Source organism: Lontra canadensis, unplaced genomic scaffold, assembly GCF_010015895.1.
Source record: "Lontra canadensis isolate GAN:19392208 unplaced genomic scaffold, GSC_riverotter_1.0 scaffold15, whole genome shotgun sequence".
In the NCBI taxonomy this organism is placed as follows: Eukaryota; Metazoa; Chordata; class Mammalia; order Carnivora; family Mustelidae; genus Lontra; species Lontra canadensis.
This window is the reverse complement of record NW_022631009.1, coordinates 9,198,525-9,218,595: the sequence shown is the minus strand read 5'-3', so window position 1 is coordinate 9,218,595 and position 20,071 is coordinate 9,198,525. Positions and strand designations below refer to the sequence as shown.

General features: G+C 33.7%; 1 protein-coding gene across 2 annotated transcripts in view; it reads right to left on the bottom strand.

Annotated features, from left to right (window-relative positions):
* CSMD3 (CUB and Sushi multiple domains 3) overlaps nucleotides 1–20,071 on the bottom strand; it is a 1,221,727-nt gene that overhangs the window by 365,838 nt on the left and 835,818 nt on the right. For both annotated transcript variants that reach the window (XM_032858445.1, XM_032858446.1), the window contains 2 exons: nucleotides 16,177–16,392; nucleotides 14,124–14,312 (listed from right to left, as the gene is read on the bottom strand). In XM_032858445.1, the coding sequence (XP_032714336.1) occupies nucleotides 14,124–14,312; nucleotides 16,177–16,392 (405 nt within the window). The remainder of the gene's footprint in view (nucleotides 1–14,123; nucleotides 14,313–16,176; nucleotides 16,393–20,071) is intronic.

Sequence of the window (20,071 nt, the reverse complement as noted above, 5' to 3'; positions counted from 1 at the left end):
GTAGGAAATGTGGCCTTCATGAATTGATTAAAAAGCAGAAAGAAGAAAGTGTTAGCTACATATTGACTACAGTTTTAATTGAACTGGGTCTCAGGAAAGAGGTATGAAAAAGCCATTCAGACCCAAAACAGATTTGTAGACAAATTAATTTTACTTGTTTGGCTTATGTTACATCCTTTGACTAGGGAGTCATCTCCACCTTTTCCACATGGTAAAATCTAGCTCATTTTCACAAATATAATATTTTTGAGAAGCTGTTGTCTATCCTTCCAGGAAAAAATAAGAAGTTATTCATGTCTGCTATATCATGGGTTTTATTTACCATTTTCATCTCATGGTGTATAATTAGTCTTAAGTGTTTATTTCCCCTTACAAATAGAGTAAGAGATCCTTAACGAGAGAGCATATGTTATGTATTTTTACCTTTGCCAAACCCAACTCAGTCAGTGCTCACTAAATACTTGTTGGATTAATTTTTGTTGGGTGATAGAATAGATAATATACCAAATCTATCAATATGTTCTTTTTTTTTTTTTTAAGAGGGTGGGGTGGAGTGGGGTGTGGCAGAGGGAGAGGGAGAGAATCTTAAGCAGGCTCCATGCCTAGCATGGAGTCCAATGTGGGGCTAAATCTCCTGACCCTGAGATCACAACCTGAGCCAAAATCAAGAGTCTGATGCTGAACTGACTGAGCCACTCAGGAGCCCCATCCCATCGATGTGTTCTAATAAAATAATTGCTAATATTATTTTTCTTACGTGATCATTACTGAGCACACCATGCCAACCATTATTGTCACTCAAGCTAAGTTTGGTAAATTTAGGAATATATGGATGAATGAGTAAAAGAATGAGTGGAAACTAAATTCCAAAGGGCTGAGTTTTAGAGATGCCCAAAGGTAAGGTATCAGATAGCTTAATGACAGAAGAACCCTGATCCATTAATACAAACAACACTTATTTTGGGGAGTCTCAGAAACATATTGCTAAAGAAGAAAAAAATTTTGTGCAATAGACGTTAGGGGTTTTGGAAGTTTTCAATGTTATATTATTATGTATGAAGAAAATAATAATTCTAACTCTAGCTAGGCCATATCACAGTATTTATTGAAATTTGATTCTTGTTTTTATTAACATTTCTATGCACAATGCTTATAAATTGAATACCATGTCTCTTCAAAATTTGGGAATGAGTTAAATATCATAGAAATACTTATCCTGAAAAATAAATAAACCAAATTCAAGGAAAACTTCCTTGGGAAATCCCATAATTTTATTTTTAGTCCCAAAACCATACGCTTTTTCCCCTTGAAGAAAATAAAAACAAGTGATGTTCACAGAATGGCAATATGATTTTGCATCATTATTGCAATTCTGGAAAAATTCAAATAAACAAAGTATGAAGTAAAGAATTTGGACTACGAGATTTGGAAGATAGATGAATCTGAGTTTACTAGCTGTGATACCTAATGTGAACCACTTTGCCTCTCTAAGCATGGCATTCTCAATATGGGAAGTGGAAATATTAATACCTTCCTAATATGATTATTGTAAGAAGTAAATGAGAGAAAAACATCATAGTACCAGGCATGCTGCCATGTACATCATAAGCACTCAACAGCATCATTTCTCTTCTCTCTCCAATTATTGCTTTTGGCACACTACTAAAAGGCTGAAAAAATTTTAAAGATATGATTTCCATTTCTAGGGTATTTGGTTTTGACTAACCAAAAACTCGTGGATCCCTTGATGTTCATTAAGCCTCAGCAATTTGCATGTTGTCTTTATTCCTATTTGATTCTCTTTAGTTATTTCTTTGTACATTTGTTTGTTGTTACTTTTATCTGAAAGGCATTGTGAGATCAATAAATGGAATATAATCAAACGAAGCTGTTACAGGGAGAGGGATCAGAAAAAAAGAAAAAAAAAGATTTCAAAACATCATAGAGTCAGTGATGATATCCTCAAAATTGTACCTGAGGGAAAAAAAAAAAACAGTAATGGCATGTTAATGATTTTCCAAGGTCACAAGAAAATTCCCAGAACGAAGGAACCTCACTTTATTATTCTCTTCATCCGTGGATCTCAACCTTTTGATTTAACTCACACACCTAGGGTAATATAGAGTATCATTAGTGATCAGGGTGGATTATCGTAGTCATTTTGTTTCGTGGGCAGAGTGGTGCTGGAGGAGGGTAGGAAAGGATAGGGTCTTAGCAGGAGAGTGGAAGGTTTTTCAGTTTTACAAAACTTACCAGATAGGTTTTATTGGTCCTTACATAGTAGGAAGAAGGCAGGGTGCCTTTTAAACTATCATGGAGTAATATCAGAAAAAAATACATATTGGATGAATAAAGAAATGTGTGATAAGGTGGCATACACAGCCTAGACCTTCATCCAAAGTTTTTCTATTAAGTTGCCAAATATTAAAAGATATAACTTGGTTTTCCATTTACAGATGGGGGTAATGATATGGTGGTGAATCCCTTGTATGTTGTTTCACCCAGGCAAGTGACATCAAGTGGTTTCAAATACCATGACCAAACACATGGGAAATTATCTGACATTATCAGAAAAAGAGAACAATATCTTTAAACAAATCTAAAGTTTCCCAGAACAAACAAAACCCAGGATTTCTTTTAGAAAGTCATGCTCAGATTCAGTTGCGATTCCAATTTTACAAGATTGGAAAAGGTTAATATTTTATACCCGCAGAACTCTGTAGCCAAGCATAATAAAACACTGAGTGCAAATTCAGAAAGGTATAGTAAAATGCATGAAATAAAAACTATCCATCACCTTTGAAACCCAGTCTTCGTAGACTGATTAAAACACATGAAGAGAAAAATGTTACCTATGCATTGAGCACACCAATAATTGAACTGGGATTCCAAGGGAGCTACCAAAAGTACTTGAGTGTACAATGCAGAGACGTAAAAAACCAGCCAGAAACTTAGTTTGTAGGAGGGTTAACAATCCCCTAATGTCTTTTCTCTAAAACACCTGCTTGAAGGGCAATATTTAAATTCTGCCAAAACCTTTCTAAAGATCTAAGTTCATTTTTCTCTGTTTTCTCAGTAATTTACCTTGACATTTTTAATGATTGCCAAGCTACTGTTTATTTAAATAAGCACACTCTCTCAAACCTGACTTATGTGTCCCTTCTTGATACTGGATTTAACTTATGATGCCTATTCTGTAACATTATATTATTTCCATGGCAACTGTCTTGGTATAATAAACAAAGGAAAATGACTTCAGCTGCTTTGTCCTGTGAAGGAGCTGGATTTGAGATTGGAAAGCTTTATCTGAAAACAGCTAAAAAACAGAAGTAATGATGAAAACAATGAAATTCATTTTATTGTATACCTTTGATTAGGGAGTGAATGCATTTACTCTGCAGAATAACCACAGTCCTACTCTCCTGGACTCACCCTAAACCTATCCCAATTAGTGCCACTGAACTTCAGGCTGATTGGCTGCTTAGTAAAATGCACTGTTCCTAATTGATAGTTCTAGTCTGTTCCAGTGTTCTTTTGTCTGTTTTCAAAGCCCTAGGTACATCTGAATATATCTTAGCTAAATGCATTACCAGATGACAAATAATAAAACCATTTATTAGGACTCAACCTCTTTACTAATGGCATGCATATTTCTTGCTATTATTTTCATTACGAGGCTGAAATGGGGGGAAAAATCTATACACCAGATAGGAAAAATAAATAGACATGCAGACTTTATAAAAACATAGAATTAGAAGTAATTTTAAAATCTATTTGCCTAATGTGACAATGACCTTTCCTCCCAGTTTCAAAAGGCTTTTAGGTACTGTCAGTCTATTGCAACTTCAATTAAATCTTACCCTCTCCTGAGACATGGCATCAAAATCTAATTCAGTTACAAGTAGCAATAACATTTAATTATCTCCTCCAGTTATCTACACTGCCAAATGATAGTATTTCCTGAGAACCACAGATGTCACTGTTGTAAGCAAGAACCAGTTTAGAGGTATGTACAGAATATTATCACACTGGCTTATTTAATGCTTTTATTCTTTATGGCTCATATTTACACATAGCAAAAAAAATCACTTCCAATGTAACCTGCTTCAAATAAAAATATTGTTAGTATATTCTCCTAGGGAAAATTACTTAACCTCCCTGTGCCTCAGTGTCTTTATTTAATCCTCATAAGACCATGCCAGGCATATGGTAAATACAGAGCAAATATTAGCTTTTATTATTATCTCGGGTAAAATATTTCTTATCTGGCACTGATATGTACTAGAGGCTACTCACCTTCTAATTAAGTAAAAATATAATAAGGTAAAAACCAAAATTAGTTTGTCTAATGACAAAGTGGATGAATTTCATACTTTTTAGTATGAAATTTTAACATTTAGTTTTCTTTAAAATGCTGTTCAGAGCTCTAACCATCTCCTTTTTAAAGAATGTTTCCCAAAGTGTCTAGGTTAGGTTTATTAGATAAAGATGAAAGAAGAATGTGCTTGAGGTATTTCTGAACTTGGGCATATTCTCAATGAAAACAGGGAGCGGTCACTTAGAGGTTGCAAAGAAAGCAAGTTCCTCTGGTACTTTTCTAATTCTTTCTGGTAGGAGACCCTCCCTTTTGCAATTGCCTTAAGTACAGGATCTTGAGACACAGATTCCAGTAAATACTTCACTTTTGGCCCCTCTTCTACAACTCAACTCTCTTTAAAGAAGTCTTATTTCTCTAAAGAAGTCCTCTATTTAATACCAAACTAACTTATCTTCTAAATTTCTAATTAGCAGGCAGATTTTGGCTTGCAACACGATTTATAGCCAGAGCATGAGGACATATAAGGGGAATAAAGTGTTTTAAGAGTCTGCAATTTTAAGTCCTCATAAAAATAATTAAAAAAAAAATGTCCAAAGAAATTTGAGACTCTAATAACATAGAAGTTCATTTCAAAGTCTTGAGTGAATCACCATTATGGGTAGATCACTGTCTATTCTGATTAATAGGTTCATGATCATCACATCGTGAATTAACTTTATACTGTCTTATAAAGAATGAATGAGCACCTGTGATATGCCCGAGTTTATGGTAGACACACATAAGGGCCAAAGATAACTAAGACAGCCTCCATCTTCAAGGGGCTCAGAGTCATCAGATGAAACGGTATGTAGTCACTTGCCAACTACAGTATAATCAAGTAAGGTCAGACACCTATCTACTAACAGGCCAGTTGGATTATAAAAGGCTCTCTGTAAAACTGTATGTTTACAAATCCCAAAAGAATTAGAAAAGTTTTAAGTTCACAGTCCTCTATGCAGTTCTGTTAAAGAGGACATGTGCATTGGTTCTTTTCATTCTTGTAGATGCTTAATTTCTATCAGGCACATTTTTTTCTGCCTTTTCATTTTGCTGAAAAAAAAATTGTCAGCTCCTTCCTTTCTTGAACTCTGAATTTCACCACATATTGAGGAATGATTTATTTCATATACACATACAAGATTCAACATTTCCTCCCATTTTCAATTTTTTGAATTTTTTGTTTGTTTCTATCATACGTATAAGACTCCCCTTAGTAGTCTTTCCAGGTACCCTCATTGTTGGTTGAATGGTTGATTTACTTATTAAACTTGAGGGGTTATGTGTTAATACCTGCAGAGCAAATGATTTATAGACTAAAAACCAGTGTGATGGCCCAGGCTGAAATAGGAGTTATAGTCTGTTATTTGTGTTAGGCCAAATACAATACCTCTGAAGTAGTACTTTTTTCATATAAATTAAAGTTGAAAATGTAAAAAAGAAAAAAAAGGAGCTTTGGCTATTATATATTCATTTCTTTATCAACCCAACAAATTTACTGAAAGCTTTCTATATGCTAAACACTCTGTAGATTAAAAAAGTAATTCAATACAACATTATGAAACCTAGAGAGGGGAAATGCAAGAAAAGCTCCTGAAATCTGTAGTGAGGGCATGTAACACATACTTTGAAGGTCAGGAAGGTTTCATATCAGGATGGAGAGATAAAGTGTATCTGAAGAATAAACTGGTTAGGCCAATGAGGGTAGGGGGAAGAGGGTAATATTCAGAATCTATTTTAAGGGGAATGGAGAACAATGGAAGAATTTTAAGTAAGAGCGTGACATCATCAATTTTGTATCATAGGAAGTTCATTCTGAATCTAATTTTTGGCTTGGGGAAGGGGGACAAGAATGGAGATTAGAGTCTGCTTGGGATGTTGCAATGATTCAGGTAAGTGATGATAGATAATGATGTCTTGATTTATGGTAGGATGATAGGAATGGAAGTTCAACAGATTAAAATGCAAAGCCTCTCCAGCTACTATAGAACACTTTCAGTGTTTTTTCATTATACCTTTGTACTCAACTTCTTAGAAATAAATTATCTCCTTGTGCCAATACAAGTGAAAGATTGGTGATTTGAATGTGTTAGAACCTTAACAGGTTCTTAACATCTTAAAGTGTGGAAAGTGTTTGTTATCTTTGGTAATGGCATGTAGCATTGTGTTGCTGTATTCTAGAATGCATACAGGGGATGAGTACAGGAGACACTAAGGCCAACCTAAGAAAGGACTTAAGGCATTTCAATTTCATCCGATAGGTGATAGGAAACTAGTTAGTGATTTAAGCAGGGAACAGACATGGTCTGGTGTTTCTAAGGATAACTGGTGTCAACAGACTTTATAGTAAGCCTCCTTTTATACCCATCTTTTGGCATTGTTTGTGCTTTAGTGCAATTCCTTCCCTTGAGTTAAGTAGGAACTTGCTTCTCATTACTCCTGTGGCTATATTTCATTATGTAACACTTAATCTTGCTAGGACTCACTGGAGGAACTGTCCTTGTTGACATGGCAAGGAACTATAGATAGCCTATAGAAACTGAGCAAAGAACTAAAACTTTCAGTTCGATATCTGCAATGAAATGTTTACATCCAGTAACCCTGTGCATTTGAAAAAGGGTCCTGAACCTCAGGTGAGAACTCAGTCAACACCATGAATACAGCTTTTGAGACCTTAAGAAGAGGACCAATTCAGCTGTGCCAAGACTCCCCATCCACAGAAACCATAAGAAAGCAAGTGTGTTGTTTTAAGCTGCTAAATTTGTGATAATATGTTATTCATCAGTAAAAAACAACTATAACTAGCATTGTTATTGAAGAACATTAGATGAAATTTGGAAACAGAAAATCCAACTAGAAGAAAGAAGATAAAACAGTGTAATCACACATGTAATTGTGAAGACATGAGCACTGGAATCAGAAAGAGCTGATTTTAAGGTCTTTATCAAGTTAGGCAATTAATCTAGCTACTTTATAAAATGGGAAAATAAAACTCAAATGATTTTTAAAAGGAATTTGCGAAAGGAGAAAATATATATAGTTCAGCACACTGCCTAGCACACATTATTATCATTATGCTATTATGCTAATCTGTATGAGGACCAATGAGAGCAGGGCAAACATAAAGGTAGTGAAAACAGAAATGGTGGTAAATCTGAGCAATAGCTTTAGGTGGTAGGTCTTTGTGACTATTTCAAAATGGATAGAGAGAAAGAGAGGGGGTGGTGAAAGATGACACAATTTCTAGCTTGGATGGTTGGCTGAGAATGATTCCATAACTGAAATAAAGAGTGCAGAAGGAAGAGCTGATTTGGCTGAGGAGATAATGAGTTCTGTTTGGCATGTGAAGTCGATGTGCCTGTGGGAGGACATCCATATGGAGAGGTCCAGTGTACAGCTGGGAATGCAGACTTGGTACACAGAAGAGATCTGGGTATCTGGAAGGTTTTGGAGATGGTCTTATGTTATCCAGAAATTACATCAGTGTTCACACACACACACCATCCTGATACTCTTTCTGTAAAAACATGAGAAATTTTTTCTCTTAGAAATAAGTTATGTGCTACTTTAATAAACAGAGCCCAATAGTTAAAAAACTGTAGAATAGGTAAAGATTTTTTTTTTCTTTCCTTTGAGGTGAATGACTAGTAAATTCCCAAATGCAAAGGGGTTGTGTAAGTTGACTAGGCTCGATTAGTCTGTTGCAAAGGTTAGCAAACTATGGCCCTAGGGCCACATTGAGCTTGTTGCCTTCTTTTGTAAATAAAGTTCTACTGGAACACAGACACACCTGTTCACTCATAAATATTGTTGCTTTTAGGATACAATGGCAGTTTAGTAGTTGGGACCACAATCTTTAAATCCCAAAATACTTACTGCCTGGACTTTATAGAAGAAAGTTTGCTCACCCCCAGTCTGTTCTATTAAAAAAAAAAAAAAAAAAAAAAAAAGTCAGAGTCTAAACTAGTGCATCAGTAAATAAAATAATAAAGAAAGAAATTCCACCTGGAATATCACAGCACTGGTCTAAAAATTCAAGACTTGGTTTCTGGCATAACCTTCCACTCATTACTTACAATCTTTCCAAGCAGCATTTTCTTAGCTATTAAACAGCAATAATACCATCTCGGCTTACTTTGTAAGGTCACAAGCAAAAAACTCAAAAACCAACAAATAAAAACAAACTATAAAGCATGAGCAGGTATAAGTTAGTATTATGGATTTTTACACTGTCAAATCAAATCAATGCACCCAGTCATAATTATACAAGAAAAATATAAATATACATTTGTGTGTATAATTTATTAGAGCACTTTTCTATCTAATATTTTCTGTTATCTTTATAAAAAATATTTGGGTTGAGTAGAACACATATTGGCACCATTCTTTCTAGAATAGAGAAGTACAGAAAATTAATTGTAGCATCTGGAGAGCAACGCAGGTCTCTTAACTAATTTGCTTTCTACATGATTATATATCTACAATCCTGACTAACTTGGTAATGATCTTTGATATATATAATTTTAGCATAGAAGCTTGGAGACTGACATGAAATATACAGAATTTGCTCAAAGATAAATTACCTCTTCAAATCCATTTTACTCTTTTATTTTTTTGATTTTTTATATTTTTTAATGTTAAGATTGTTCTAGATTTACAGAATTGTTACAGCGATAGTACAGAGGTTCTATATATGCTGACCCCTCTTTCCCTTATTGTTAACATTAATCTTTAAACTAAATAACAATCAGCATATATCATCTAAAAAGTCATAAAAGTGAGAAAAATGTGTAGAAGTATAATACAGAGTTATCATTTTTCTCATTTGACTTATGATTAAAGATAGATGTTGTTACTTGTCCAAGGTTGGATAAAAAAATCAATGACATGTAAAATTAGAAACAGAAATAGATGTGTTAAATGGGGGACTATGAGGATGAATGAATTAATGTTTTTAAATCGACTTCAAAATGTGTGGGCTTCCTGAAATGTGTGGACTCCTGCCTAAAGACAAGTCATTACTAACACTGAACTTGCTAATCTACTTTCCAAAACAGTATGTTCTTTCATTAGCTCCTTGTTTATTTGCAACATGACCTGGCATGATTTCTGGTATATTTGGAGGCTCAATACAGATATGCAAGTTTTTTCTTAATTTAGAAAGATGACAATGGGAATACCAACGTTTTTTGTACTGTAAACTTTGGTAAAGAAAATCAGGTACTCACTTCTTGGCCAAAAACAGAGCAGTGTTTCTTATTTTCAAGGTAATCAATTTATATATACGTGTGTGTGTTTGTGTGTGTGTATATAGATAGATAGATAGATAGATATAGATATATATTTGTTTGTTTTGTTTTGTTTTGCTTTTGGCCATTTAAAAAGATGACCAGATTATCCATTTCCATAGAAACACAGCTCTCCAGGATAATCACTTAAACATAGAATATCTTCACTGAAATATCATTTTATCTGCTGATTATTTTTATCGCTTCCAAAATGTAAAACATAGTTATAGGTACATGTTTGTTTTTAAGAGAAAACTTTCATCTTGATCATTAAGTAGGAAATAAGATTATATGTATAAATACTTAGCTACTGATAACACATTACACTTTTTCATCTCCTTCTCTTCTCTTTCCTCTCCTGCCGGTTGGTTAAAACCAATCCTCACATCTCTTAGCTGTCATAGTCCTTAAGATAACAGCATGTATGTTCAAGGAGAGAACTGCATGTATGAGAAAGAGACCTAGGTTTGTTGAGCAAGTGTCTTGTGTTGAGCAGTGCATTAAGGTGATTTACATGTCTTTCATTGCTTAGAGCCATAAGTTATCTTGCACCATAAATAGGATTATCAATATTTTAAGTTGGAGAAAACTTGGTGGGAAAGAGATCTGAACAACTTCGCAAAGGTCGGCTTAAGAAAGGCTGGAGTGTAAGCATTAACTATGTGCCTGCAATGGAGGCCACCTCTTGGGGAGAAAAATCCCCGCTTCTGAGATTTATGCTCTGAGTTTCTATCAAGATTCTTCTCTTGCTCGACAAATTTCCCTTCACTTAAGTAATCACTGATAAATGGGTAGTGGTCAAAGAAGTTTCCTCTGATTAAAATAAAGGACAACATAAAGAGTTCTCTGAAGCCATGTATCAACTATAATGAAGACCAGATTTTCTCCCAACATTATTGAAACCTCCAGTCAAAGACAGCAGTGTGCTATTCTGAATGGAGCACAAGCCTGGGACTCAGAACATTGTGACAGTCATGGCTCTGCTCCTAAGTTTGTGTTTTTTATAGACAGTGTCACTTCACTGATAAAACAGTTATGCTAAATCTACTTTCACAGTGTTGATGGATTTTTGGAATAAGACTCTACATGATACAATCCTTTCTAGATTGTGAAGACTATATTCTGCTGTTATAGTATTTTAATAGTTTTTTAAAATATTACCTTCAAACATAAATGCAGAAGTTACTCAGAAAAATTGTTTCAATGAAAATGTTATTTATTTCTTGTCTAACATCCAGAATTAAGATAGTTTTCACCAAATTCTACCAACAGAAACTGAAAGACACCAACCAATTTATATACTAAAGAGAGTCAAAACTAAACATATATAAACAAAAAGTTTCTATAATTAGTTTTGATATCAGTTGCCTTATTGTCCAAAGAATCAGACACATTCTTATATAACCTATGTAAGAACCTATATATACAAAACTTATTTTGGTAAATGTTAGTATTAGCTTTACACTTGACATAAAATTTAAAACCTCATCTATGGTTTGTTCTGGGAATGTATCCATCGTTTGCAACCTTGTGCCAGGGAAAGACCATCTAGATTCCAAAAAACTGAAACAGAAGCAAACTTTTGGAATACAATCTACTGATAATTTGGCCACTGTGTGTAACATAAGCTTTCTACAAAGTTGGTAATGCTAAGGGCTAAATGATGGTTTTTAAGCAAGTATGGACTAGAGAATTGTCATGAGAGATACATAAAGTGAAAAGTATAAAAAAACTAAAAAGAAATTAAAACTGTCCAAATAAACTAGTATTGCTAAAATTGGGTCTGTTCATATGAATGCTTACAAATAATTTGCATTTTATATGACTAAAGATTGTGAACTTTGAAAAGATAACAAAATAAGAAATATATACATATGCATACATGGAACCAGAAATACAAAAGGAACGCATTTGTTTTAAAGCATAGGCAGAGTAGTGAAGAAAAGTTTAAAGGAAACTGGAGAAGTTAAGAGTCATTATATTTGAAAGAATATTTCTCCGAATCTGGTCACTTAAGTGTATACCTACAGTAGAATTTATTAAAGTCAAGAGCCTTAATTGTAAATTTCAATAAACTTGAAAGCAAGCACAGCTAATTTGAAAATGGGGAAAATATTCCCATGGCAATAATTTGCTTTCTAAATTTGCCCATGAGGTGATTTTATTTCATCCTTCTCATTAAAGATTTAGGTGCAAATAAACCTAGTCTGAAAGAAATACTTTGATGAAAAAAAAAAAAAGAAGAAGAAAAACAAGAGGCTTTTTTTTTCAGTCAGATTTTCATAAATCTATTAAAATTTATTTAAGAACTAAACCTTAAAAATGTACATGCAAACAATTTCTTAATCCATGTAACAGCCTGGTATGTATTTGGTACTTTGAGAGAAAATATTATCCTTCGAGATTCACCTTCCCTTAGACCTGAGATAAAAACCATCTAGTGAGGAAAAGCTGTGTTTTAGAATATGAAAAACCTCATACAAATCATGGTTATGCCACTTATAACCTTCATGATCTTGGGCAAGTTATTTAAAATCTCTAAGGCTCAGATTCTTCTGATGAAAAATGGTGGTTGTGGGGGGTAAAATAACAAGAGGATTAGAGTAAGGATTAAATGAGATAACTATATATGAGAGAACCTAGTAGATCCTCATCAGTGCTAGTGTTTTATAAAATAGAATTCATTCCCTACTATAATTATTTTTATAAACTAGATTGATAGGCTGGATAGATACCAGATTATACTCATTATGAGTTTCAATAACATCTAAATTCTGAATTCTTCCTATATTCCAGGGATTATATTAGGTCTGAAGGGCATGGCTAATTAGCTTATTCCTCATAACTAACTCATAACAATGAAGTAGGTACTATTACTGTAACCATTTTACAGATGAGAAAAGTAAAGTTTAGAAAAACAAATTAACGCAATAACAAGCGGCCCCCATCTAAATCCAAACACTCAAAAGGCCTCCCTTGAACCACTCCCAAGGTTCTCATTAACTGGGCTTTGAAAATATGTACATCAAGCAAAAACGCAAATGGGGGCAATTCAGGGAAAGAGAGGAATTCAAAATTGGGCTATAGAAAGAAAGAAAAAATACAAACAAAACAAAACAAAAATCCCAGAAAAATTGTGTTCTATATAGCTTCCTGAAAAAGATGCTCTGAGAGTGTGATTGCTCATCACCTCCCAACTTCAAGCCTCTGTGGTTGCTTGTGCTATTTCTATAAAAGCCTAGGATTTTAAAAAGAAATTTCATCTGTTATATATCATCCTGTCCGTTATATAACCCACAGAGGCTGTGAAAACAATCTCATCACTATAAAAGCCTTCAGACCCACATTAACCTGAAAGATCATATTTTTTTACTTGATTTGGGGATCCACAGGAATACCCACATTTTATATACTGAGTAATATATTGAATAAGTCACAGAGGGCATTCTGCTCATTCTCATTTTCATCTACAGGGCATTTTGCCTCCATAGAAAAGACAAGGTTTTGAACCACAGATCAAATCTCTAACAATTTGCCTGATTTTGTAGCATATTAAACTTACACAGATTTGTGACCTATAATTACATTTACAATTAAAGTAAATTCAAATTAAATGCTTTTGAGAGTTTTAACAGCTTTATGAAATAATTATAAAATGACCATTTGTATTTTGTTCTGTCATAAAAACAAGTACTGACAACCACTGAATGGCTAATAACCTGAAGAAATTTTTGCCTCCTTATTTCCTACTTTGAATAGGAAATGACTTAAGTCTTAATCAAAAGTCCTTCATTTTTCTACAGAATTTTTTTTTTTCTTTTTATCAGCTAAAACACTCTTTTCCAAAGGCTGGGTTGCTGGTTCCAAACTTGCAACACTTTAATTATTGCTATTCTTTAGTTCACATCATAAAATGGATTACCACCTTAATTCATCTATCATAATAGAACCATTTTTAGTGATTATACATTTTGAGTCAATACATGCCTTGATAGCCTTTAAATTACCCATCATTTATTTGATACGTTTTCTTTCATAGTCATCTTTCATAAATGTGAATCCTAAATTATAAAATATTCCTAAAACTTTAATCATAAGTCATGGGAAATCATCTACCAACAGAATATAAGAATGTAACTTTCTGTAAGCTCTGAAAATATGATTATCTATCTAGCTATCATCTATCTCATATATATATATATATATATACATATATATATATGTACATATATATATATGTATATATATTTCTTATTCCCATCATCTGAAAAGAAATTTAGAAGCATGGTTGCTTAAATGGAGCAGTTGAAAAGTTAATTGAGGTACACCATATTGCCAAGTAGAAAAAAAAAAATTGAAATAACTAACGTGAAATAAATGAAGAAATTCAACAGATTATAAAAGAACAAGGGGTGTATAACCATGCAACTCCATGGACAGTGACTACACATACAAGCAAATGAAAGCAGCTGACCACGTACCCACACACCTTGGCAGAGGTGCACTCCACACTCGTCGGCCACCACCAAGACAGATGATCTCTGACGTCCCTTCTAGTCGATAACCTGATGAGCACGAGAAGGTCAGAGTGTCACCAACCCCAAAGTTGAACCCAATTCGGTTACCATATTGAGGAATTCCAGGGTCTTCACAAGGTTCGAGGTTATATTCTGTAAATGACATGGAGAAGAGGACAAAGAAAATGATAATATTCACTTTGAAGGGCATTTTGCTATTGTTTGCAAACTGGATGCTATTGGGCTTAGACATTTAAAAGTTGACGATATTTATAATTATGGGAACATACTAATGACACAGATACTTTTCTTCTTTTGTGAAAGATGGAGTAGCTTAATGAGTACTTTTACATATGAAATTCAATGTAGATGAGAAAATGTCACCTTCTGAGTGATAAATTGAAAATGTAGCTATTTATCTCATATTCTTTCTTCTGCTTTAGAAACATTTCCATTTCACCATTTTTGACTTATAATAATAGCATGAGAGATGCATATTTTCAAACACAAATAACATCACAGATGAAATCATTTGCACTTTAGAAATGCATTTTACTTAATGGTTTTAATCTAAATGACAAAGGCTCTTATGCCCCTCATCTAAAAGGAGTTCAATTAATCCATATTCTGAAAAACTCACGACTTCAAAGAATGGTTTATGTAAGACTGAAGTGCCCACACACTGAAAATTGTTACATGATAGATTTATACAAGAAAATTTCTCCAAGCAATGAATGAACACTATGAAAATGAACATTGAAACACCCTTCAGGGTGTAAGAGAGTACAGCTGATTAAACAACAATATTATAACTTACATGCCATCCTAAGAAGAAGTAGCTTAGGTAAAACTATTCTCAGAGCATGCACTTACCTTGTAATTGCAATGGAGGACAAAGGGATTGTTCCATTTGGATGAGCTATTATTTTATTGTTTAAAAAATTTATTTGGATATACTTTTAACATTTTAGGTTAAAACTGATTATGCTTATATGCTACTCATTTTTTAGAAGACAAGTATTTCCATGGAAATACTAGAGTAAGAACTGAAAACAATGGTAGCTTTTGTATGATTTTATACATATATGTATATATATGTTATATAGAAATAAATACATATAATTATAACATATAATTTTAATGTTAGCAAGTGGACATAAGATTTACATATTAATTTGTTTCTGTATTAAGAAATAACTACTTGCCTATTACATTCATCTAGAAACCAGAACTCTAACTGACACAAAAACTTTTTATTCACTTTGGTTGTATAAATGTTTTTTCCCCTGGAATCCAAATTATAATGTTGTGTCTAGATGAAGTTATTCTAGAATAGAGGGATAACCACATTTTCCAGATCATCTATTTCCAAATTACTAAATTAAGTTTACCTTAATCTTGGCCTGTAAACTACACTTTTTCCAAGACACATAAAGCTAGAATTTCACTAGGTCACATTCATTTGAGTTTAATTAAAACTTTAAAATACAGCGTTGAATTTCCATTTTAAGTTCAGTAAGCATTTTAGCTAGTTTCGCCCTCTGTTACTCAGAGTAGGTTTTTAACAAATTTGTTTATTTTTTGCTTTTGTTTAAAGCTTCCCTTTAATGTACTACTATAGACAGTCTTTAAGGTATTTCAAACTTTCCTTAAAATTGGTTAACAGGTATTTATTTTGGATAACAGGTATTTTTTTTCATCTTTTCTGTTATTTTTCTCTCTCTGTTTTGTCATACTTTAAAAACTGACCTTTTCTGGGATGCCTGGGTGGCTCGGTTGCCTGAGCATCTGCCTTTGGCTCAGGTCATGATCCCAAGTTCCTGGGATTGAGTCCCACATCAAGGAGCTGAGTAAGGAGCCTGCTTCTTTCTCTGCTCCTCCCCCTGTTTGTGCACGTGCCTGCACTAGCACTTGCTCTCACTCTCCACCCCTCTCTCTGACAAATAAATAAAATCTTAAAAAAATAAAAAATTGGCTTTTTTTTTAAACTAAAGCTTTTTTTAATTTATTTTCTTACCAGAGAATGTAATATTGAATCCTTCATATGATATTGAAAAATCAGAAATGAAGCGCAGTTGAGCTCTGAAATTTCCATAGAGACCAGCATTGATTGTTGAAGGAAGTTCAGAACCCGTAAGTCGTGCCAGTGGTTGGGTAAAACTACCATTTTCAGTGATCAGTAAATAGTCGTGATGATTTTCCAAATGGAAGGTGTGAAAGTTGAACTGCACGCCTATTAAGAAAAAGAAAAAAATTAGACTCACAAAGTGTATCTGTAAAATACAGAAAGTTACCAAAGTAACTAAAACCAGGACTCTCCTTGTAATTAAATTCTCTGGAAATGAAAAGCACTTCTATAAAATATTCCAAATGCGCCATCTAATAAAATCTTTTCTATTTTTTCCCCTCTGGCTTCCATAGAAGTCACATAGCGAGTCATATTGTGGAAATGGGCTGGAAATAAAATTAAAAATCAATGCCTTAAAAGATGTCACCTGAGTTTTCTGAAAATTTCAAGGAAAATTCATATACTTTATTTATAATAACGGTGCAGCTTTCTGGCAAACATTTGACATGCTTTTTTCATTTCCTTCTGCAATCTCCTCAAATACAAAAACATTGCTTAGTAATATAACAACCAACTTTCAAAAATGCTTAACTCTAGAAGAGAAATATAAAGCAGGAATAGGGATGGACTTTTAAATAAACGTAATGATTATTTTTCAGATGCTTCAACCTGTGTCTATATTGAAAATTGTGCATATAATTGTTCCGATTGCTGAAATTTCACAAAGAAAACTTATCTTTGCAAACAGAATCTGAATCAATAGATAGACATTACAGAGAGCAGAGCCTCTTTTTTGAAACTTTTTTATCTTTCACTATGCTAAACGTAACCACTTGCTCAAATTCTAGTAGCACAGGTTATTTTTTCTACCTTACGTAAATGTTTTGTAGTTTAAAAAATGGAATCATATAACATATGCTCTGTATGGTCTGAATTTTACTCAGAATTAGGTATGTGAGATCAATCTCTGTTTTTTGTGTGTGGTTGTCAGTTGTTTATTTTCAGTGATACATAGTATAGCATTTCATTTTGTGAATACACCACATTCATGTGTCTGTTCAACATTAGATGATCACTCAGGTACTTTGTGTTTTAGCATGAATATAGATGGTGCTGTGAGTATTCAAGTATGTCTTTTGAAGACTCTATATTTCTTTTTTGTTTTTTAAGATTTTATTTATTTGACAGAGATCACAAGTAGGCAGAGAAGCAGGCAGAGAGAGAGGGGGAAGCAGGCTCCTCGCTGAGCAGAGAGCCTGATGTGGGGCTCGATCCCAGGACCCGGGGATCATAACCTGAGCTGAAGACAGAGATTTAACCCACTGAGCCACCCAGGCACCCTGAAGACTATATATATCTGTTGGGGAATATCAAGGAGTGGAATTACTGGGTCATGACCGATTATAGGTCATTAACAGTTGTTTTAATAGATACTGCTTTACAAAGTGGCTGTGCCAGTTTACCTTTCCATTGCAAAATCTAGTTGGTTTATATCTTTGTCAATTTTTTTTAAATTTTTTTTTTTTTTAATTTTTTTCATTTGTTCCATTCTGGTGAATATGGTGTGGCACTGCATCGTGGTCTCCCATGAGGTGTTTTTTGTTTTGTTTTGTTTTTAAGATTTTATTTATTTATTTGAGAGAGAGAGTCTGTGAGCGAGAGAGAGCGAAAGAGAGGGGAGAGTCAGAGGGAGAAGCAGACTCTTCATCGAGTGGAAAGCCCGACATGGGGCTCAAAACCAGGAGCCCACAAACTCAGGATCATGACATGAGAATAAGGCAGACTCTTAACTGACTGAGCTACCCAGGTGCCCCATTTCATATGAGTTTTTAATGATGTTGCCTAGTACAGATGTTAAAGACTAACAATTACACACACACACACACATGCACATATACCCCTCATACTGTAGACAAGTGAAATATAGTCTATATACAGACTACCACATTCATCTTTCCCTTGAGGTAATTTTTTTTAACTTAACAAAAAAAATCATTAAAATATTTATTAAATAAATAAGAAAGCCCAGAGCATAATAAGGAACATTCTTTAACATTATTCATTGAAATCTTTCAAATCGGCATTGTTTTTTTAAGAAGGAAGCAAACAGAAGACATAAAATGAAACCAAACAAATACACTGAAAACATAGGCAATCATAAGAAAAGATTATTACTGCAGTCATTTGGACTTGGGAAAGATTAGAAATGTACAAAAGTACTATTTTTCAAACTCTTTATCAAAATGTGAGTTTTTTTTTTTCTTCTCCACAATGAGCAGGAATATAAGAGCCCTTTTGAAGGAGTCCAGAAATTGAGTCAGCCTTTCAAATGTTCTTCAGTATAAAAGTGGTAATTGACACTAGCCAGATGCAAATAAGAATGGGGTATAGATATGGCAAAGAGAAGATGCTCTGTCATCTAGATTAACTGCTATCTAAGTTTACAAAGCAACATAAAAGTGGAAATTCAGGTAAGTCAATTTGATTTTTATTATATAATAAAGCAAACAAAATGTAGAGAATAAGAGAGTAGATGGAAACAGATAAGAAAAATGTTGTTCTGCATATATTTCATATATTTTTAGAGAAATGTATTTATTCTCATATACATTGAATTAATATGTGGGGAAATTAAAAATTCTCTTAGATCATGGTGCTAAGAAGACCACTGTTGAATATAACACTGCCTTTCCAAGCCTTACTTTCTTCATTTGTAAAATGAGGTTCTAGGGGTGACTGTTAAGTTTAAATGAGATGATATATGGGGGGATGACTTGGCCCAGTGCTTTGCACAGAAGAAGCCCTCAGCAGCTGTTAGCTATTGTTATTGTCCAACATGCCTGGTGATTTTTTTTTTTTTCCACGTTACTCAGTCCTAGCCAGCTACTTTACAAAAGCAAACTTCTGTTTATCAGATTATGGTTTAAACAATAAAATCTGTATTCTCTACTTCACAACAGTGTGAGATCTTCAAAATTCTGCTAAAGATCAATGAATTTAAGTAAGGAAATAAGAATCTACTAAGAACCTACTAAACTCTAGGCACTATGAATGTAAAGATTTAGAAGACTGTAAATAATTCCTATTCTATCTTAGGGAAAGCACACCTAAATCAACAGTTCAAACATTCTGCTAAGCGCTCTGAAAGTGATTAAGTCAGTATACAAGACAATATATACAGGATATACAGACAAGACAGTACACAGAAGCATAGAAATAGAAGTAACCCACTTGTTAAAGGAGTCAGCAGAGGCTTCTGCCGGAAATGAGCTTCAAAACAGAGCAGAATTTTGTGGAGAAGCAGCTCCAGAATAGACATTTCAGGAAGAAGGGGCATATGGGTAAGGACACACAGTCTTAACAGGGCAGTGGGTATTTGAGGAATAGTGAGAAAAAGTCAGTGGTTTCAACATCACAGTATCTTCTCATAAAAACAATCATTCAGGAAGCCCTATGAAGGTAATTATTTTTCCAGATATATGTGAAAAGACTTGGGCTTAAAGTAAAAAATATCCTGAACATCTAGGTTTCAGTTGTAATCAACTATGACACAGAGACTTATGAGTCTTTTTTCTGATCTTTAAATTTATAGGATTGGACTAGATTATGCTTTATTTAAGGACAATTCCACCTTTAAAAGTCCAAGGCCTTTTGTTCTATTTTTAATGTAGTCTCCTCCACCCAGATATCTAGGAGACTCAAACATATGATTAACATCGTGATTTCTGCAATGTGTTTAAGAAAAATCTCTTCTGGTATCATCATAAACAAGGAGGGATATAGGCAGGATGATCCTATAGTTAATAGAATTTGAAACAACTGTATGCATTCAAACACCCTGATT